This window comes from Strigops habroptila, chromosome 7 (assembly GCF_004027225.2).
Source record: "Strigops habroptila isolate Jane chromosome 7, bStrHab1.2.pri, whole genome shotgun sequence".
NCBI classification, from domain to species: domain Eukaryota; kingdom Metazoa; phylum Chordata; class Aves; order Psittaciformes; family Psittacidae; genus Strigops; species Strigops habroptila.
The window spans coordinates 39,115,553-39,137,791 of NC_044283.2; the positions used below are offsets into that span (position 1 = coordinate 39,115,553).

Below are 22,239 nucleotides of genomic sequence, written 5' to 3' on the forward strand. Positions count from 1 at the left end.
TTGTCAGAATTGTATTTCTCTATTTCCTTCCAAACTACTACATTTTTTTTTTTAATTTAAATTAGTATGACATGCTTTTTTTAATCAAATAAGAATTCACAGCAAGCAGTGCACAACTGTAAATGGATAAAAGGTACCAGGAATTCTTTGGGCTAGAATCACTCTCTCAGTGCCAATAGGACAATTTTGTCATATGCTCTCATATTAAAAAAAAAACCCTTTTGGCTAGACTCCATCCCTCTATTCAAACAAACACTTAAACTGCTCCATTCCATTCTGTCCATTTATTTTATAACACTATATGCAGCACGTGGGTTTAGAGTTTCAGATAAAGTAATTTATTATATTCTTTAGGGCTTTACGCTTGAGAAAGGCAGAATTGTTTGACAGGCTTCATAAACTTGCGGCTATGAAACAACCAAGTGTTTTACATATAGCTACCATACTAATGTTAGATTACTATTTGGTTTTATATGCAATTATACTATTACTGCATCCTATATACACACCAAAAACTCAGCCCAGGTGTTAATAAGTAATATTTCTGCAGGCAGATTTAAAAGATGCTCATGGTGCACAGCAGCTGTCAGCAGCAATGTGATGCGGTCACAATTCTCCTTCTCTTTTTCACACTGTGCTCCCTCCTAACATCTCTGCTAAACCTAATTGAACGTGTTCTGATTTAATTTAATCTGGGTTGCCCTCTATCGGTAACTTTACTGCCTCACTCAGAGTCTCTATTGATCTAAAGGTCTAGATACACAACTTGTTTTATACTGGGAGATATATTGGAGTATATATATATAAGTTGGAATGCTGATCATGCACCCCAGACCTGACTATCTTAAAGTGTTTGTGAGATGGCAGAGGGAGGTTTTCTAGAGCCCCATAAAGAGTGGGATTTGGAGTTTCCCAATTTTTAGCAATTTGGAAAACTTGGACATGTGGATTTATAAGAGGAAAAGTCTTTCAACATTCAAACTGTATGTATCTAATCCTGAATGCCTTTTTGATTTACATGAGCATAGGCACTAAGCATGTGCAAATAGATATAATTACAGAGCAAAGGTTAGACACCCACTTTTCCATTTCACATAGAGCTGAAGGGAGGTGAATCACTTCACTAATGAAAATCTAACTGTTCAAAATGCTTTTATTTTCTGAAAATATATCATTCATTTTAACAAAAAGGGTAATGCTGTATGGAACCTTCTTTGCTAAGGAATTTACAAATTAATGAAAAACATAATTTCTTTTTCGGTTCTAAAAACATCAGACTAAATCTACAAATGAAAAAAACAAAATCTATTTACTTTTTTGAAATCAACATATGCTTTTTAAATATAATTCATTCAACAATTAAGTTTCCATCTCAGCTACTTTCCTAACCAGTGTTTTGTGATTTGGAGTTTCTTTTCCAGGTTACAGTGTAAGAAAAAAATAGCTACATAAAATTCCACTAATAAATCTTTTTGACACATTTGTTATTTAGCCAGTGGTATACAGCTTCCTATTGCTGATACAATAAGTGTTTCTTGTATTTCAATTTTAATGAATGTTTTAGGCAACCATAATTGCTTAATATATTTCTACACTATATATCCATTGCAAAAGAAGACTACAGATTAGTCTGTTTAAACAGGCAAGTTTAAACCAATTGAAAGCAAAGCCCAACAACAACAAAAAAACCCCACTCCAGATTCAAGTGCAATTGTCTCAGTGAACTTTTTTTACCAGAAAATCAATAGAGAGCTGTGGGGGACACAGCAACTGAAGAATAGCAGCTGATGGGTCAGTCAATTAAATAGCGGCGGGCAGTAGAAGAGGAAGGCGGCAAATACCCAGTCCATGCTTAATCTCAGTCCAGTGATGTTGAAAAACACCATCCCAGAATCATACAAAAGCCATGACTCATATTCCCACTCCAAAATTTCCAGAGTATACTGGAAACCAGAGTATGTTGGAAACCTTAAAATGACGGCCTATCTCCTCCTGCCACTTTGGAAAAACAATGGGCCCAGACAAAGACTGAGAGACCACAATATCTGAGTCAAATTTAGTGTGCACCTTAGTAAAGTCCTGACACTTAACAGAATATCTGATGAGCTAAAGAGGATATTAAAGTATTGACCTTTACATCTAAATCTTCAGCATAAGGACAGGATCTGGGCTTTATGATAAATTTCAAAATTACACTTCTACTTCTAATTTCTTCCTTGCATATATCTTTGTTTATTATTTAACTTCTGCCCTGCTAATGAGTGCAGCCACTTAATAATCACGAGTAGTGTAGCTGAATTAACTGGAAATACAGTTAATTCAGGAGATACAAACAGGTAAGTAGGCAGGTAGAGAGAGTTTTGAGGATTTATTAAACTATTATTAAACTATCTACAATGTCAGGATACAACTTACAAGAAATAAATGAAGTCTGAACGTACTAGAAACAATTTCATACTGAAGGAATTAAAAAACTAGTCACGCAGGTCTGGCAAGAAAGAAGAGATGCTAAGATAACGGTTTATTGGATTATCTTTTCACCCCCTATTTTTCTACTTGCTGATTTCTATGAATTTCATGGGGCCACAGCTACATCAAAACTTTTCTGCATGTAGGCGACAGGGTATCATCCCTGCCTTTGCCACAGGGATGATCCATCTTCTGTGTTAACAGGGATATCCCAAAAGTTTCAGGAAGATTTGAAACAGTTGGGAAAGACCAATGCAAGTTTTTGCGAACTCAGGTTAGAAAAGAGGGAAAAACTGGCAGACTATTTTGGATGACTGTGTCAGAGATCCACAGCTGACAGTGGATGTTGAAAAACAATGAATAATGAAGGGTCAGCAGGGCCTGAGGAGGCTCTGACTGGAGGTAGGACACAGGTGAGTGGTGCAGTGGGGACCAGAGATGGCTGAGGTGGAGAGAAGGACTGCAGAGCTGGTGAAATTAATGCCAAGAGATGTGCTTCCAGGAGTCCATAAGGCAGGACCTCAGTAGACAACTGAAATGGTATAGTACTTTACTGACTCACAGCACACATTTAACTTGTGCCATATCTTTCTAAAAATGGATAGGCATATATTTCAGATGTGGGGAAACTACCACATAAGTGCCGTATCTTGTACACAAAATTATCATTATTATTATTTAAACTCCAAATTTAGAATTCAAAGTTCTCTGTTGAATGTTTAGCAAACTTTCCTAATCATCATAAACTGAGAACTCATTATTTTCATGTTATTCTGCTGAGTTTGTCAATATTAAATTTAGCAGATTGCACACTAAAAGGCACTGGCTTGGATTTACATTTTTGCCCAATTCCCAAAGTCAGTCTTCTCATCTTCATTGACTTCAGAGCCACTAACTTTTTAGATGCTTTCTGAGAAACCTTTCTGATGCTGCCAAGGAATAGAGAGAAAGAAAACACGCAAACTGCAATTGTTTCTTCTGAATTTGCATTCTTACATCCGTCCAGTTTTAAGAAACCTACACAAAAGGTCAAAAACTGCCACTGGCGAAGACTGTACTTTTCTCACTGTAATGTTAGCGCTCAATTTACTAGCATGACTAATTATCTCCCATTGCTCGCTAATATTCAAATCAATACATTTAAACAAATGTCTTTTTCTTAATAGCATGGAAGATTAAAAGGACATGCCAGTGGTACAGGTTCCTAATTCTTCGTGTTACCTGCATGTTTCATTGTATTGATTTCACTAAAATTAGCACAATAATATATTCTTACTTGTATAAAACAACACAAGAATGACACAATACTTACACATGAATTTAACTGCCTGTCATTAGAAAATGTAAACCCCCTCCTTTCATGAGTTGTAGTTCATTGGAAAATAAGCTAAAATTTAGAATCTGTTCAAAACACTACAAAATGAAACTTGAGCATACCTATAATGAAGTAATATGAAAATAGACAGAAGATTGATGGAAAATAATAGTCATGTGGGAAATGAAGATTACTGAAAATGTTACTGTTCTGAGCAACTCAAAAGTACAGCTTTTCATGCTTTTGTAGTACAGCCGTTTGGTGCAGCCTTTTACCCCCTCAATTCATTATTATTGTAACTGATTCTAGATGAACTAAAATTAATTTCTAGTTAATTGAAAATGAAAAAAGTCCACTGTATTTCATGCTACTTTCATGCCTTTTTAGTGTACACATCACAGCAAGTCCAATCTTTCTTCTACTCACTTTTTTGCTGTTTTCTGAACATGTAATAAGTACATGCTCTAAATAGAACATGCCAGTTTATAATTTAAAGTTCAAGAGTTTCCACTGAAGTCTATTACTTCTTTTAACAAAATCACTTGTTAATTCATGAAAAATATCCACACTTTGCTAAACTTTATTCACAAGAGAAGTAAATAAGATGAATTACATCAAGAACAACATAAGTGAACAGTATTAAGATTTTTTTATTGTATGTTACCCATAATTTAAATTTAACATCCTTTTTTTTTGAGGAAGAAACAAATTCTTTCTGTAGTTTTATCAGAAACTGAAGGTCAGAGGTGAAATAATTCGTGACTCAGTCAATAAATCCAATAAAGGACTGACATCTGGGAAAAGGTAGCTTTACTGATGTAACTGACAGGTTGATGGCAGATTTACTAGCTGTGCAGGCTTACAATAAATTTGACTTCAGCTCTGGGCAAATCATGTTAAGAAATACTGTCATGTCAAAGAATTTCTTAGAGATGTCTCTGTTGTATAATGGCATGTCACCCAAGAATGTTCTCTAGTGACCTATTCCTCATCCAGATGATGAAAGAGTCTGATTAGTATTCCTTATTTAAAAGTGCCATAGTACTGAAAAATATCTTGACCATCCCACATCAGATTACAGTAACTACAGAACTGCAATTTTTTTTTTTTTAAACTTTAATATATTACTCTGGAATGTAATACATTACTTCTGTAACACGAGGCTATGTATTATGAAAAAGGCAGGGAAATACTTGCGTACTTGGGATCCCAAGATAAATACAGTTACCTCAGTATCTTTATGATCTCCTTGACTTCCCATCTCCATGTGGCAAAGTTGATCTTGAAACTGCTAATACTGATTGACTAAATGCAAATTTTGATAATCATCAAATCTAAAAACTTTTACGGGAAAAAAATCAGCTGCTATAAATCACTTCAGTTTCAGTGAAAGCTATGGCTTTATTTCAGTTAATGCCAGGTGGAAGTTAATTCTCTGGTTTCTATCTAGAATAGTAATAATCTGAAATGCCACTTCCACAAAGTTTATGCATATATAGTTTTATGAGAACTCTTCTTGAAGTTAATGGAACTTCATTTGAACTTATATACACACGCACAAAAGTGTTTAGAGGATCAGTATTTAAGTCCAGAAATAACAATAATTATCGATAAATGGAAACAGTAATCCAGTAGAGTAACAATTCATGGTTACCCTCATCATTATTTATGAATCTTCACGTTAATTTCTTAATCAAAACAATTAACTGCTTGCTGTTCCTCTCTCTCACAGTTTAATTATCTGTGGCAATGACCACAATGAATACATTAAAGTAAAGGTTCTCTTATGGTAAAATGTGTCTGCAACAAGCCAAATGTCTTTCTTCAAAAAGTCATTTTTACAGGGAATAAACATAATTTTAAAAAAAATCATAACATTTCTATAAGCTACAAAAATATGTTAGAATCCTAAAGTAACTAAAATCCAAATAAATTGTTGTGAATTAACTCAGACAAGCCTGAATTACTGTAAGTGTAGATGAATGACCCCTGTCATAGATTTCACAGCTGATATAATAAAAAGATGCTTTTCCAGATTTTGCAATTGAAGAGAAAGTTCAATATTGATCGATTGTTATATTAAGTCTGAACCCTTTGTTCAGAATTCAAGACTTAATTCAGATGCCATACCTTCTCATTGAATACTGAGGAAGTTAGGTATGTTTTTCAAACAAGTGTTTAAGTGCTTCCCTGACTACACATGGATTGAACAAAACATTTGTTCATTATTCTGAAACGTGTCTGGCATGAAGTTAGCTCTACAGAGCTACTCTCTCAGCTATGTGACCACTCAGTGCAGCAAAGCACTTACTTGCCAACATGGATATCTTCACTGCTCAGGATCTACCATCACACAGCAATATTTAAACCACAGAAAAGGAAAAGAAATGATGAAGAACTCTCCTTATAATCATTTTACTTTCAGATTACCTTCAGATCTACTACTACTGAATTATTAGGATGGTATAACAACTGAATTCTGACTATAGAAATTTCCTTGTGAATTTAATGGAGAAAACATTTTTGGTCAAGAACTAGTAAGAATGTCCCATTTTGCAATTTTCCTGCACTGTACAGCATCTTAAGTTTACATACAACATGATTCCACAGAACTCCTTAATAACTCTACCAAAAGTGGTATGAGGACCAAATCAAGCACTGAATAAAATAGAAAAAAAACACCTCTGTGCAGCCACGATACACTGACAGGTGAAATGGAATCACAACCTGGATTGAACACAACTTTAAAATGTATGTATTTAATTATTTTTAATGTAATTTAGATCACAAAATCTGCACTTGGCCCTGGGATTTCTTTTCTTGTTGAGATCTAAAACTGAAAGAAATCCCTCTAATTTGTGGTTCAGATATGGAGAAGAAATTACATTAATTGCAATAGTTTTAAGTAGTTAGCTATTGCTTTGAGCTGGAAGCACAGTGAAACTCATGAAATTCTAGTGATAAAGATCTAAATCCTGTTCATGTTTGAATCTAACATATTAATTAAAATTAAAATCTCATTGTAAAAAAAAAAGTTTTTTTGTTTTCTTTAAGTTCTGATAGGACCAGAGCTCCAATTGCAAAAAAATTCATGAAGAATTCAAATATGGAGTTTTTCACTTCATCAAAAGATAGCTAAATTAAACTAATGAGAGACTGTACTCTTTCTGATCTGGCTGTATTGCTTTTAAACAAAGCTGTATGTGAGACCCTATAGTCTTCTTACTCTACCTACATGCCCATGAAACTCAGGATCCTTGTTAAAATATTGTGTGCTGGAACTAAAGAGGAAACTTCCTGTCTGTTCCTTATAATGCCATTTACAAAATACATTATAGCTGACTTAAAAGCATGTCATCACTTAATGTTTAGCTCAAAGATGCTTAGCTTCTTAGCTTACTTCATTTTCATATCTAATTTATAACAAGGACCTTTGGTGTGGTCCAAACAACATGCTTTCTTTAAAGCACATGCTCACATCCTGATAATCACCTCATTTTTAATGAGTACTGGATGAACTGGAAGGAGTTATATTCTACATGCTTTTCAAGTTTTCATACTGACAGTCTCTTTCTTATTCTTTAAAGTGTATGAGAGGTTATAGAAACCCCAAACTATACAGGGCTTCATTCACTAGGATAAGGCTTATATTCCGCTCTGTTTCCTCCTCTCAGAACAACACGTTCTGCCACTTTCTTTGATTTTCTTTACAGATCAGTCCAATTACTTTAGAAAGCTTTTGTTAGCTTATCCCCTCCTGCTGTTAATAATTCAGTATGAACATGATCCCCACCTGAAACTTTGTTGTTTCAAAACAGTCTGACTTCCTCTTCAATCCCTTCAAAAATCCATTTCTTACACAAATAGCTCAGCTGTCTGGAAAATAGTTGCCTGCAGTTTAGTTTTATATTTGTCTCTTCGATAACATAATTAATATTAGTGTTATTTTAACAATATTTATATTTTTAAGTAATTAGTTTCAGTGCAGACCAGGATTTTTTTTCCTCCTGGATTCTAGCATATATTCCATTAAGTTACTATTTGAGTAATTTTAATAAATGAAAATCCACTTTTAATCAACAGGGTCAAATGCAATGGGAAAAGATTACTCTCATTTATGAATTATCCTTTCCATAGAAGACAAATATGGAGATACATGTTGCATGCTTGTGTATGTGGTGGAGTACAAAGCAGAAATCACAAGTCAGATTCCTTCTAATTAAGCCATTTTTCTAGCTGACAACTGTCAAAGGCATCCCAGAAACCCATGAATATTAAAGTGCTGTTCACTGGCACGTTTGGCATTTTGAAGCTGGGCAAATAGAAGTCATGAAATATGAAAGGAGTGACCCATGTCATTTCATAGAAAATGTTGCCATTAAGGTGATATATGGGAAAATTCACACCTTCATCTTCTGGGAGTACTATACTATATTTTCTGTATTACTTTGCTTCAAAAGCATTACTAGTAGCTGACATTCTTCCTTTTTCAACTGAAAGAAATTTATGAGAGATATTACAGTCAAGATCTTAAATGCCTGTTAATATTGATATATACACTTACCTAAAACAAGTGCATATTTTTATTTATAATGAAATTCTCTGTTGACAGAGCATTCTAATGCAGCCTTTTTCTTAACCACTAACAGTGACACGAAGTCATTACATTAGTTCTAAAATAATTTTACAATATTTACAATTAAAATCCATCAGAATACAATAATAGGATGGGACTTTTTTACTTTAAAGTTCAGACTCAACTTTGTTTATGTTTTGGTTCTCCCATTTGGGATGAGCAAAATTCTCAGAAAACTTAAATTCTCACAGAACATATTTCCTTCCTGTCTTCTAACCAGCAAAGTGTTTCAGAAATAGAAGACTTTTCCTCAAATTTTAGGGATATAAAAATCATAAAAATAGAGCCTGCCTGGGTTATGTACCTAAACCTGTCTCACAATTCATAACATGAGTTAAACACAAAAACAGGTCCTTCAATATGGTTACCTGATCTATATAGTATCAAGCAATTCACTAACAACCTAGATGTCTGCTTTATCACTCAGGCATTTAATACACTTTAAATACATTATCAAATTCACATTTAAATGCATAAAATGCATTTAATGCATGTGTCTGGCCCTGAAAGAGACAGTTTCCCACTTGGTGGGGCGCAGCTGCCCACGCCCAGGCTGGCCCAGCAGCTTACATAGTCTAAATTTACCTGCTTAAACCTGAAATACTAACAAAGACTGACATTATTCCCTGGACTTTACACACATCTGGAAGCACCATGGAAAGCACTGGTCCTTCCAAAAGATCTCAGACCTTGCCACCAAGGGCCAAAGAAGAGGCTTCAAAATTTAGTCTCTAATTATCGTCACCGTCTTTGTGCTACTGTTCATTATCTTGGATAACTTCAGTATTAATTTATTCACATCTCCAAACTAATGTTCTCATATACAAACAAGAGCTGAGCTGTGCCTCGACAGCAATTTTAAAATGTCTAAAGCAGAAATACATCCTTGATGGACATGTCAAGAAGAAATGGCCTTAAACTGAAAAATGCATGGTTAGATAGTGAGAAAAATATTCTAATGAAGCTCTGAAATAGACAACACAGTGTAGTGAGCTCAGTAATTAAGCAGTGAACTTCAGCGTATTTACACTCCTTAGGAAGAGGGGCTCCTGAGTTAATACTGTCTGAGAAACTAAGATTCACCAACATTCCTTTGTTTTTTTCCCCTCAGAAAAACAGAATTCTTATTTTTCATCCAACACTCTGTTACATCCTCATTAAATAATAGGATTCACAGGAAGCCTCTAACAACCGTAAAAGCTAAAATATTGAACAATTGCAAAAATCCAGCATAAAATATTACAGATTTATAAAATCATTATTATCTCCTTTCAATGTTTGTACTGCAATGTCTCACTTCAGTCCTCTTTCTAGGTCAAAATAAATTTATTTTCCTGATTTTCCTTCTCAATGGAAGGTATGGAATAATTTGAATCATGTTTGTCCATAACAGAGTTCAGCACCTTATCCAGCCAATGCTTAACTGGGTTTTCAGATTAAAAAAAAGGTAAATTATTATATCCAGTGTAAGCATCTGTTTACGACACCTTCTGTGTAAATTATTACCTTGAAAAGAAAAATAAGATTTTCACTTGTTCCAGGGGAAAAAAAAAGTTATTTGCTTTCCTTGAAATACCATAGTAGCGGTATCCCAGAGAAATGAGCTTTGCTTTCACACTGAATTTGTGTGAGCCGCTGCAAACAACAAAGTTTCTGAGCTCAAGTTCTACTCTGACACGAAGAAAGCACTGCTAAGTACTAGTACTGTATTATTCTTTTTTCAAAGTTAGTTCCAAACATGAGATACACATTCTCACTTGCAATCCACATATTCACTGAACAGTGAATTTCAGATGGTTGAATAAAGTTGGTAATTGCTGAACAAAAACTCTCTAAACTTAATTTGCCATGTTACAAGAGAAGACCTTGGTCCTATCTTTCTCTGCAAGGTCATATTGTTTGGTGAGCCTTGTATGCACATCACCTGTGAGTAATTAATTGTTTAGCACATATGACAAGTTGAAAAACTTTCTGATTTGACAAAAAATGCATTATAAATACGTTTTGGGGAATATTTGCATCATAACCTGATAACAAGCATTGACTTAACAAAAAAACAAGTGTTGATGGCTTTCACCATAGCTCTAGACTTATCTGTAGGAATCAGCTCATCTCTGTGGTATCACTCCACTCTGGAACTTTCCGAAGGAACCTGCTTTCCATTTGCCACACAATGCATTTGTACTGAGCCTCACTCTGAAGTACCCAAGGCTGAATGAGCAAATATGCACCTGCAGACGTATATAAAACATACATTTCATAGGAAACAATGTGAGTTAATCTCGCATGGTAATGCTCTGTTCTGAATGGCCACAGCCATTGGATACACCAATTAGGAATTTCCATTAAATGGAATTCTGGAAATTTACTGGAAATTTCTAATTGGTGCGTCCTAGTATAACATCCAACATTCTCGTGCATATCTTCCCCTAGAAAACCCTATCCACCTGCTCAGGAACTTGGGCATGCATCCATAAGGGGCCACCCTTTGACCTGTTTGGGAAGTTCTTCCTATCTATATTTACCTGTCACTTGCATGATGTAATGCTTACAACTTCTGATTATACTTTTTTGTTTTTCTTCTGGCCTTGGTTCAACTAAGCAAACCCAACAGAAAGAGAAGGATGAGCTTTTGGGAAAGTAATACTACTATTCAATTTTTGTTTTCTTTTAAAAAGGTATTTTTAGTATTGTCATTTGAGCCTGAAACCCCAAGTTCCTGGCATGTCTGTGAGCTATAAATCAATACTTCATTTCATCAGTGATGATCTAATTAAGATAAAAAGGCAGTTGAGTGTTTGTTTCTTTTTCTAACAGATAGCCCTAGGAGTATGTGATGACATCCTGGATGCTTCAAAAAATACTTAGAAATAGAAGAGAGTGCTGCGTAAGTATGCAGGGAGATTTCAGACAACATAGCTTGCACACATTGGAATAAAGGACCTTGAACATACTTTTGTGAATAAAGACACTGATATTCAGCAGTTGGTGTGTCAAATCCTTATTCTTTAAATAGTACATTGATTTTATGCTGTAAGGCCTACTGTAAATGTGGACAGGAAAAACATTCCTTTTTCTGTAGTCCGTACAAAATGACTCCTGCCCTTTTGGCTGAATAAAATGATCTGCAATAAATACTTCTCATGTTCCTATATCTTTAATAATTCACTTTGAAAAGCCAACAATAGCTGTAGGCACAGTCTGTTATGATTAATGGCAGAAGCAGTGGCCTTTGTGTAACAAAGCTCTAATGGTTCCAGAAGTTTTCAAGGTCACCATTTCATCCAGAAAAGTTCTACTTATGCTAAATATTCTTTAAATATGACAAAACTTTCATGCAAAGTAAGATGTGTATTACGTTCCAAGAAAGATGGTACAAAAAGTATATCATGAAGCTTCAGATTAATAAAATTCACATGCATGTTAAGGAAAACTGCCTTATTTTGCAGGCAGCCTTTACAAATAGTTGTACCAGAAGAGAATGACAGCTTTTGATGCAAAAGTTTTGCTCTTAGCCTTTATAATACCTTTATAATACCTGAGAGATTTATCTGTGAGAAATTGCCACCACTTACATACTGAAACATTCATCAAGAAGTGTGAAAGATAATTATCACCAAACTTTCCACTATAAATATATATTTCTGGAGCTTTATGTTCCTATATTATTCTTAATAGTCATTGCCATACATTAAAACAATTTACTACACTTAACAGGATGTCTTCACAATCTTAAAGAGGACAATAATATTTCATACAATATTATATCTTTCACAGAGGGCAGATGCTAAAATACTTCAGAAAATCAAAGTTTATAGCAGTGGTAAAAGGAATATAAAGTAAAGTAGAAGATCATATAACAAATAAAACCCTTCTTTTATATAGTAAAATGAGAAAGAAAATATGAATACACATAAATAGCTAAGCTTAAGCTTAAACTGGAACCAAATCTGTTCAAAATGAAAGGAGCTTCATGCAGCCTCCACTAGAAGTGATGGAAAATGTTAATGAGTAAGGAAATGGCATAGAAAATTGCTAAATTTTTAACAATTCTTATTTCCAAAGAACATATTAGAGTTGTTCTGATAATCGCTGGCTCTTAGAATCACCTGATTTTATGAAAACCCTACCTTTCACTTTGCTAAATATATCTACAGTTTCTTGAAGACAAAGAAGAAAAAAAAAAAAGGCATAAAATTTTGACCCACAGAAACCTAAAAGTTTTTAAAACTGTGTGTTAGAACGTAGTTTAAAAGAGAACATATTGCTTTCACAGCCTCACCGAACTGTGAGGAAAGGATGCTGAGTCACATACAACAAAGTTACAAACAGCAAAAAATACCATAAATTTAAGTAAGTTCCATACAAAAGAGGATTTACAACTGCATTTGGGATTACTAAACTTGTTTGTTAAAAAAAGTAAAATAATTTTCATAACATTTTGAGCAGTATAATATACAAACTGCCTCAGAATACACAGGGGTGAAGCAGGAAAAGGGACAGAAACAGAAGTGTCTGTCCCAGTAGTGTAAATACTACCTGGTACTTACGGAGGGACAGCATTAGGCTAGTTTGCCCACATAAATCTTTGTCTATCTAATTTTGTATAACTAAAGAAACTTACATACACCTCTGCTTGGAAAAGGTATTAGTAAGTCAGCAATATTTTTGTCAACAGATGTATGACATGCATCAGCACGAAATTTGTTTTCTTCCAATGATAAAAATAAATTACTCCTATGTTTTGCTTGCAGTACTATTAGGGGCATAGATGACAGCAAAACTAGTCAAGATCATTCATTATCAGCAGAACTGATACGTAAGTTGCAGTCTTCAGTGTTATTGATGCTTCTGTCAGGAGAACCTACCCGAATTTCCAATGTCTGTAGGAAATCAGAGTGCAAGAATGAACATGAAGCTCAGAGAAATAAAAAGTAAAACTCGTAAGAAATAGTGCCTGTAAACAGATAGTTACAACCCAACAAAAAGAAACAACCAGCAAACCTCATTATAAAAATCACATACAACACTGTAGAAAGATATTTTTAGTCAAGTTTAACACAGCCAGATGCTTGTTTAAGCAACTTAGAGACACAGCGTCTGGACAAAAAAAAATTATCCCATTTCAATCATCCAAGACTAGAATAGAATTCAAGTAAAAAAATCATAAAAGAAAACCTCATTTTGTACTTTTACAGTAAGATTAGTTTTAAACTTCAGATTTCAGTCAAGATAAAAATGTGGAATGAAAGAATCATCACATTTAGTTGTAGAAACAAAGATGAAGGGCATAAATGCACATTTTGAAGCAGTATAAATAAACTCTAGCCAGCACAACCAAGCCTGGCTCATGACCTGATCTATTAAATCATGCAGTACATCATCTTGGATTAGTGCGGAAAACTGGAAGATACAGTCCTTGTCTTATAGTTGAGAGTTGTAAAATAGATTGTGAAGCAGCACATAATGACAGGGTGCAATGTAAAGGTCTACAAGTGAAATAAAAATGGACATATAACAGCTGACTATGATTGCTTAAGAGAAACAAGATGTTTGAAAGTGTTCAAGGGTGAGCATATCCAGAAGACATATTGACATACAGCAGGGTGTAAAACGTTCCAAAGCACATGACAACCAATTTAATCACATTTCAAGTATATTTTAGTACGTTAAAACTACACATACTGTGGGCAAGATTCATTTAGGACATCAAATTGTAATAGCAACTGACTTGAGGTACCAAATCTACCATAGCATAGATATACTACATAGATATACTCTGTAGCACAACCACTGAGTACAATGTGTGTAAATACAGTCACTTTATAATTTAGCTCTTCACATAAATTTTACAATCCTATTGACTTTTGTTTAAAAAAAAAAAAAATCACCAACTCTCTGGCTGTGTATTCTGATGCCTGTTGTATTTTATATATAAACGAAATGTGAGAAAGGAGAGCCCTGAATGTTAAGCTTTCACAGATTGAAGGATGGAGGCTCCTAGTCCCCAAAGACTCGTTTAGTAATATTTCAATTTGTTCACAGTAAATATTTAATGTGACCTTCAATACGTCACTGACTAAGATATCACATTATGCATCTTCCCCATTTTTAACAGTCTAAAGTAAAAAGTCAGCTTAATGAATAACTTGCATATAAAAAAAAACCCTAACACTGCTCAAATTATTCATTTCCTAGCGTAAGTGCTCAGAGACACCAGCTGCTGCTTTTAGAGTATTGTAAAAAGCATTCAAGCTTGTTTTGCAATATAAATCTGAAAAAAAACCAAAACCAGGGCATTCCTGTGTCAGCAAACGGAGTTGTAAAACTGACACTGTGTAAACTGCCTTCTTTCCACTTAATAAAACACTCTGTGTGTGGAGTGATGGGGAAGGACAGAGTCCCTTTGCATACAGGAGCTGTGCAGAAAGACTGCATACTTTTGTCCCCTTCAAGATATATGGCGGAAGATGGTGCACTGAACTTGATGGCCTATTTCTGTTACTGATTCAGTGATTTTTCCAAGTAATTTAGTAACTGCTAAATTGGGTCAACGTAGCCCAACATCCTACTGGTGACCACTGTCAGAGGCAGAACCTTCATACTGGTTTCAGTGGCGCAAAAGGAATCTTAAAGATGGTCCTGAGCCTTTGTTCAACAAATGTTCTTCCACTTCCAAATAGTGATCAGTGGAGCCTATTAGAAATATCTCAACATGTGCATATGAAGGAAGATTTCCTGAAATTTACTCAAGGGAAATGCATAGAAATTGCTCAAAATTTTGTAATACATTTCACAGTGGCAAATAGCCATGCTAACTAGCTGCTATTAGCTTGGATGCCCCATTTCTGCTTGATATGTTTGTGCTTGTCCTAGTGCCAAGTGACACCTACGAAATTATGATGATCATTAACAAGTTCCTCTCTGCCCATCCATGACAACTGGTGATAATGCTGATAACCTGTTATCAGAAACTTTTACTTCAGCAGTGGGGAAATACATGTTCATTGTCACAAATGCTTGTGTGCGCCAAGGCAGAATGCAGAGGTAGGGAGGGTGGTAATTACTTCTTTCATATTAGGTCCCCCACTATCTTAACTGTACTAGCAGCAAAACAGCCCTACCAACATACCGCCTTATTTTAGATTCTGTGTTTTTCTTTCACATTCTTTGCTCAAGACATGAAAGCATTCAAAGAACATTGTTTCAATGTTTCTTTTGCCTTCAATTTTTTTTTTTTTAACCTTTACCAGCAGAAACATTGGGAGATGGAAGTGGAAGGGGAAGCTTTACAACTCTGCAGAAGTTGTTTTAAGCATTTTAAATTCAAAACCAATCAAACAAAAGCACAGTAGCTGACAAATATATGATGCTTAAAGAGTTCAACATTTATTTAAAATTAATCTAACTGCATTAAAAAAACCCAAATAAATAAAAAGCGCCTCAACCCCTCATAAAATCTGTATTTCTAAACTGAATGTTAACAGCATCTTGCAGATCCAATATCTTAATCTGGGAAAACAAAAGTTCCCATAGACAAGAGACAGAACTCAGTCAAGGGCTGAGATACCTCTTGTATATAAGGAAAGGACAAACCATAGCAGCAAAGACATTTGGAAAATAATTAACAAAAACTAGTCATTCACTCCCAGTGTGCTTTCTCATCAGAGGAAAGTGAAAGAAAATGGACAAGGACTATAGGTGAGTAAGAGAAAAATAGCCCCCAGATAACAGCTAGAAATTTGAGGAGCAGAGAAAAATAGCCTGAGTGCCCTTCTGCCAGAAAACACTTCTATATTAGGGCATAAGGATAACACCAGTAGTAACAATCTTTCATAAAATAAAAGGAAGATCACTGTTCTTATCTCATGGGATACACAGTCGTTAAGATAATTTGATAATCTATATTTAAAACACCTAGAATAAAAGTTTCACTAGGTCAATATTTCATTGGCATTTTAATTAAATAATTGGTCTAAATTCTAAACTGGGAAACGAAATGATGATCTTATTTAAGCAGAATAACTGAGGTCATAAAATGACTTTTAATTAAATTGTTAATAGATTTTTCTTTAATTCTTTAGGATGATTGATAACTGCACACTTAGTTGCTGAGTTTGTTAATTACCATCATGAGTCAATTCCACACAGTGCACTTTGATACGGCCGCTCTAGTTATCTCCCTATTAAAAAAAAAGAAGAATTGTCAGTTTTACTCCACCATTTAGCATTACTCATGCATGCTTCCTGATGCAGTTCACTTTTAAAAAAAATGGTCAGGTAGATCTATCATTTCCATTGGATAGATGTAGTTTACAAAGTTAATCTGCTAATGAATTAGTAGCCCAATCATGTTTTTCAGCAAATCTTGCTCCATTCGGCTTAGTAATCTTTCTTATGTTTGTCAGAAAGAATGGTCATTTCATTTTTTGATAATCACGCTAGACAAGCTACCTTAAACTTCCTTTAACTTGTGGTGTAGAGATGGCAAATTTTTTTGGCATGTTCTCTAGCTTCATTTACAGAATTCTGTAATCTCCTGACAACAGACCTTCTGTGATTATGCACTGAATAAAGACCTGGAGAAATGACAGCTTGGTTTCACGCCTAACTACTGCTATCTGTCCTTAGTTTGTTGACAGCATAATTCCTATTACCACCAGCAGTGCATAAGCAATGTAACTATTTCACCTTCTGCAAACATAAGCTCTGGATTTAAACTTTTCTACTTTGAGTTGAGATAAGCAACTATAGCAGCTTACAGTACTTTAAAGAAATTGAAAAATACAGAATTCACTTCTGCTTTTTTCCTAAATTCTACATCCATAAGAATATTACTACCAAGATTTGAGCTTCCATAAAGCGTATCTAAATGCGTATCTAAACAATTCACCAGCAGTATTTCTCACATTTATCAAGTAAATTAAAAAAACAAAGAAAACTAAAAAAAAATTACTAGTCCCAGGTTTACCAAATCAGCCGTATCAATGTATCTCAGTAAAAAGAACACCATTTCACCATCTCATCACCTTCAAGGATGTCAGAGAATCACAATCCATATTTCTGAACGATATTCATAGAAAACTTGCAAAGGTTGTATGGAGAACTGCACACCTACGCTATCACGTTACTGGTAATGTGTTTACCACTTTATAGCCAAGAGCCTAAATAAAGATTACAGAATCCCTTTTATTATTTTACCTGTGATTATTACATTGGGATAAACCTTTGCCTGTCACTATCATGCAGGAAACACCATGTTGACAGAAGAAATGCATCTGCCAGGCCACAAATTAAAACCAAAATAATATTTTTTTTTTAAGTATTGATAAATTTAGATCTGAAAACATACAACAAGGACACAGTTAAAACTAAACAAAACCAAAACCCAAACCCAAACACACATAAGTGCATAGGAAGCTTATCTTCTACAGAGTTCATTTTGGCCACAATTACTTTCTTATTGATTTCTTTGGTGGGTTTTGCTGAAATGTAGAAAGTTTCAATTCTCTTATCAAGTGATTATCAACAGTCTGATGAAACCCAGTGTTTTACTTCAGTCCGTATTTGTTTAGATCTGGAAGGCAGAGTTACGAATAGAAAATCATGCATCTGGTAATTTTTATTTTTTTTTCCTTCCAGTTTTTCCACTATGTTTTAGTAGATGAATGGTTAGTTAGCACTTCTTTGGGCATAATTTCTGTCTTAAGCTTTGCTAAGCCAAATTTCTTGAATGAGGTGGAGGTTTAAATCAGGCTTTCCATTTGTAGGCATGTGTAATTCTAAGTTCCATTTAATAAATAGAAATGTTTTCTGTTCCAGCATATCCAGGAAATTTTGAAATCAGGAATAACTTGATGAAAAAGAACCATTCTGGAAAGGAAGAAAATTGAGAAAATTCAAAATAGTAAGAGCTACAAGCAAAAGGTTTTGTTCCTTTCGAACTCTGACCCAAAGATGGGTATCTGCAAAGCTTTATTGCTTCATGCAGGCAGGAAAGGGGAAAAACTGGAAACCTTGGAATTAGCTGCTAGGTGCAAACAAGCCTTCAGGAGCCAGCAGAGAGAGCACAATGACCATTTGAAATTTTATCTGAGAAGAAAAACATAACTTATCGTAGGTCAAAGGACTGTAAGAAAAAGTTGAATAACAAGGAGATTTAGTTCACTGGATTTAAAATTGTGACTTGATGGGGTTTTTTTGTTTCCAGTCTAACACATATTTCATCAGCCTCCAAATATGCCTGCTTATGAAGGATATGGCCATTTTAACTCCAGGCAGCACTTTTCAAGAACTTAAAAAACCCCACCCTTTATCAAGATGTCTTCAGACATAAGTTTCATGCTTGTTTACTGAATTAGATCCTCTTCCATGATTTTCTGCATTAGTACTCCACTAATAGAGCACCTAATTGAAGACACTCAGTTTGTCTTCCTTTAAATGATTTTCAGCACTACTTTACTTGTTTATCCTAATTTAGCCAAATGTAAATTCTTACATGGGAGAACAAAGACAGACCTTCCCTCCCTCCCTATTTTGGGAACAGCTAAGCTTGGAGGCTAGCATGGACAAAATGGCACCCATGGTCTTAGCGTTTATACAGCATGGAAAGTAAAATATATTGACTTGTGTTCATTGTTTTGCTTTCCTAGTTAAACTTATGAAAAGGACAAGCCAATGGAAGCAGTACCACAGCTTACAGGCAGCGGTTAGGAAATCACATAGGGCACCTAGAAACAAGACTTATACCATACAGGGTTCAGCACAGAAACTCCACCATTGTTCAGGTTGAAGAGAGATTTTAACTACAAACTGTGAATTGCAGGGTTTTTCCTCCGTTTGCATTCTTGCTAAGCCAGAGGCAGCAATTCACCCTTACAAGCTGTTTTACAACATGGGTCACGTCTTCCTGTTTTATATCATGTTGTCATCACTCAACAAATTACCTACATAGCCATGTTTATCATTTCAGTGTACAATTCAGACACAAACTGAGTTTTGACCCTTCAAGTGCAAAATATGACTCTGGATATTTCTACTTCTGTTTATAAAATTGTATTTAATCTCAACAGGACAAAATAGGATCAATGGAATCATGAAATGAAAATCCTTATACGTTCATAACAATAAAAAAGAAATAGAAAATTACAAAGATGACTGCAGGTGGAAGTTGAGGTAAATTATGCCTCAAAAATCAATTTCCTGAAAGCACATTGCCCTAAGACAAAGTATTTAATTGTTCTATATGCTTTTGAAACAAGTGACCACATTCTGTTGCTAACTAGTGGAATCCAAACAGCATAAGTGAAAACAGAATTTATCACTGCATTTTAATGCAATTCTATAAAAGAAAATTAACTTAAGAAAAAGCTTAATTAAAACATAGAAGGTTATTGTTAAGAGAAAAAACCCAGTATGCTGTGAGTTAGCTAAAAATATTGATCAGGTTTTAGAGTTTAAAAACAAACCTCTCATACATTCCCAATACAGTTCCAGACAGTTATTACAAAACAGTAAGCACAGATTATGTAAGAATTCAACAAGCTTTTCCAACTTGCAAGGCTTCAGACTTAACTGACTTCTATTGTAAAAGCAATTCTATAATCTACTTGAGAGCCTTCCTAACAAATTCATGAATAAACTGCTTAACCAACATTACCATGAAGTAACAAGGGACATACACCATTTTTGTTGTTGTTTGTTTGTTTTCCTATGAAATATGTCAGCATAGACAGAATTACAGAAAAAACAAAGCACACAGTTTAAAAAATATATTTCTTTAATATGGCTTCTTTATTGATTTTTAAATAAATGTAATATAAAGAGAATGTCAACAAAATAATTCAGCTACTGCTTATGCTATGAAAAAACAGGAGAGCAAATTAAACACTGTCAGCTGTGGCAGACTCCAACAACAAAACCACAATTTACATTTATTCCTTAAAATAGCTCAAGTAATAAAAGCAAAGCGTAACAGAGATGGTTCTTTTTCTTTGGGCAATGCAGTAATAATGTCAAATGCAATGGCTGTCATAGAAAGGTAAGAATACTGAAGCATACATCCTCTTGTATATATTCTCTTCAAGCACAGAAAATTTTCAGATTTGCAGTCATTTTCCACACTTGTTATAGATATAAATCCCTTTATATCAACTGAGGTACTACAGATATAAATCCCTTCATATCAACTGAGGTATCCCAGATATTCACAATCTAAGATGACCAATACTGGGACAGAAAAGTTTGTTGGTACTGAAATCTAATCCTAGTCATCAACTTCTGATTTAAAATCGCCCAGAATCTCACATCAGCTTTGACACCTTTTACCTATTTAGAAATACTCGATTCTTGCTTACCTAAACAAAGCTATCACTTTCTGGCCTCACTACTACTAAAGAAACAAGAAAGCTGTAATGTTCAAGCAAACTATTTACATTTGAACAGAAATAACGTTTCCTCATTTTACTAACGAAATGAAAAGAACATTAGTTGGATGGCGCTGTTTGCATACTGAAAGCTACAGAAATTTAAACAGTAATCACAATAAGCTAACTGCAACAAATGCTTCCCTTAACAGTAATTCTATTATACGCTACGTGGAATAAAATATACATATTGGAGTAATCAAAAATTATACCTATATTTTATAAGTGGGAGAAAAATACTACATGTACTTATTTTTACCTACATAAAAGCGTTTTTATCTGAGCTACTTCTCCCATATTTTTAAAAAATGTTTTTACACTTACTTAAGAATAGTAATACTTAAACATTTAGTGATTAGTATTAATAATAATGACTTAAAACTGGTGTTCTATATATGTAAAGAGAATATATGTAATGCAGGATTTTTTTTCTCAGAGGTGAAAAATGCAAAGATGCATTTAATCCAAACTGAAAACCAGGTATCTCCAGCTCAAAGAGATACTAAAATTTGATTCTTTTGTCAAAACTGGTCAAATGAGAGTTACATTTCTAATAATATTCTAAAAAATATAATCTCATCTTTTGTTTCAAGAAATATGTTTATATATACAAACTGCATGGAAGACCAGCACTTTGTCTTTGATAAGCAGCAAATAGGAATCTGATGCCTAACAGGGTGGAAAATTTCTTCTTGACATATGAATTTCATGCTGGTTTCCAATCGAAAGTTATTTGTTTACTGCAACGTCAGAGATGCACATCTTTCAAAGATACAAGAAAAGACAGTCCTGCTTTTAAGGACAGACATAAAATCCAGGAACAGCAACAACAACAAAAAAAAAGCTCCAGTAGATAAATATAGCCCAAATTCATGCAAGATATCTGTCCCTATTTATTTGAGGGCAACAAGGATGTTGTTTACAGGCTAAAAAGAAGTGCCGCGGGTGACAAGATCAGAGGCAGTCAAAGAAAACACAGTGGTAAAGCAAAGATGGAATTCATAGAACTGTTTTGCACTGGAAAAAAACACACGTGTGTGGATATTTGTGTATATACATCTATAAATGACAATTATGCTTGTGCACAGGTAGGTAGATGCTCAGAAATACTGAAGCACAGCAGATGGGGTCCAATGAACATATTCAAACAAAAAATATGATCCCATCAGTGAACAAGGATTTGGAATGCACATTCTCCGTATTCAAAGAAAAGCAATACTCACTTGAGAAGCCAAAAATGACTGTGCTTCTGTGATGAATGAATAGACATTCCCCTTCAGCGAAGAATGAGAATTAGAAGAGAATGGAGAGACTGAATATCTGACTTCACCAGAGCTGTGTAAGCACTGAATTGGAAAGAAAGGTGATAAATAAGAAGCCCAACATGGAATAAT

The 22,239-nt window shown here is 34.5% G+C and overlaps 1 protein-coding gene across 3 annotated transcripts in view; it reads right to left on the bottom strand.

The window, feature by feature from the left end:
- Window positions 1-22,239, bottom strand: part of GALNTL6 (polypeptide N-acetylgalactosaminyltransferase like 6) — a 477,061-nt gene that overhangs the window by 369,230 nt on the left and 85,592 nt on the right. The window contains exon 1 of one of the 3 annotated variants that reach the window (XM_030493370.1): window positions 16,549-16,582. The exons of the other annotated variants lie outside the window; for them this stretch is intronic. Coding sequence (XP_030349230.1) covers window positions 16,549-16,554 — 6 coding nt within the window. The 5' untranslated portion in view covers window positions 16,555-16,582. Of the gene's footprint in view, window positions 1-16,548; window positions 16,583-22,239 lie in introns of those variants that run through there. 3 annotated transcript variants of the gene reach the window in all.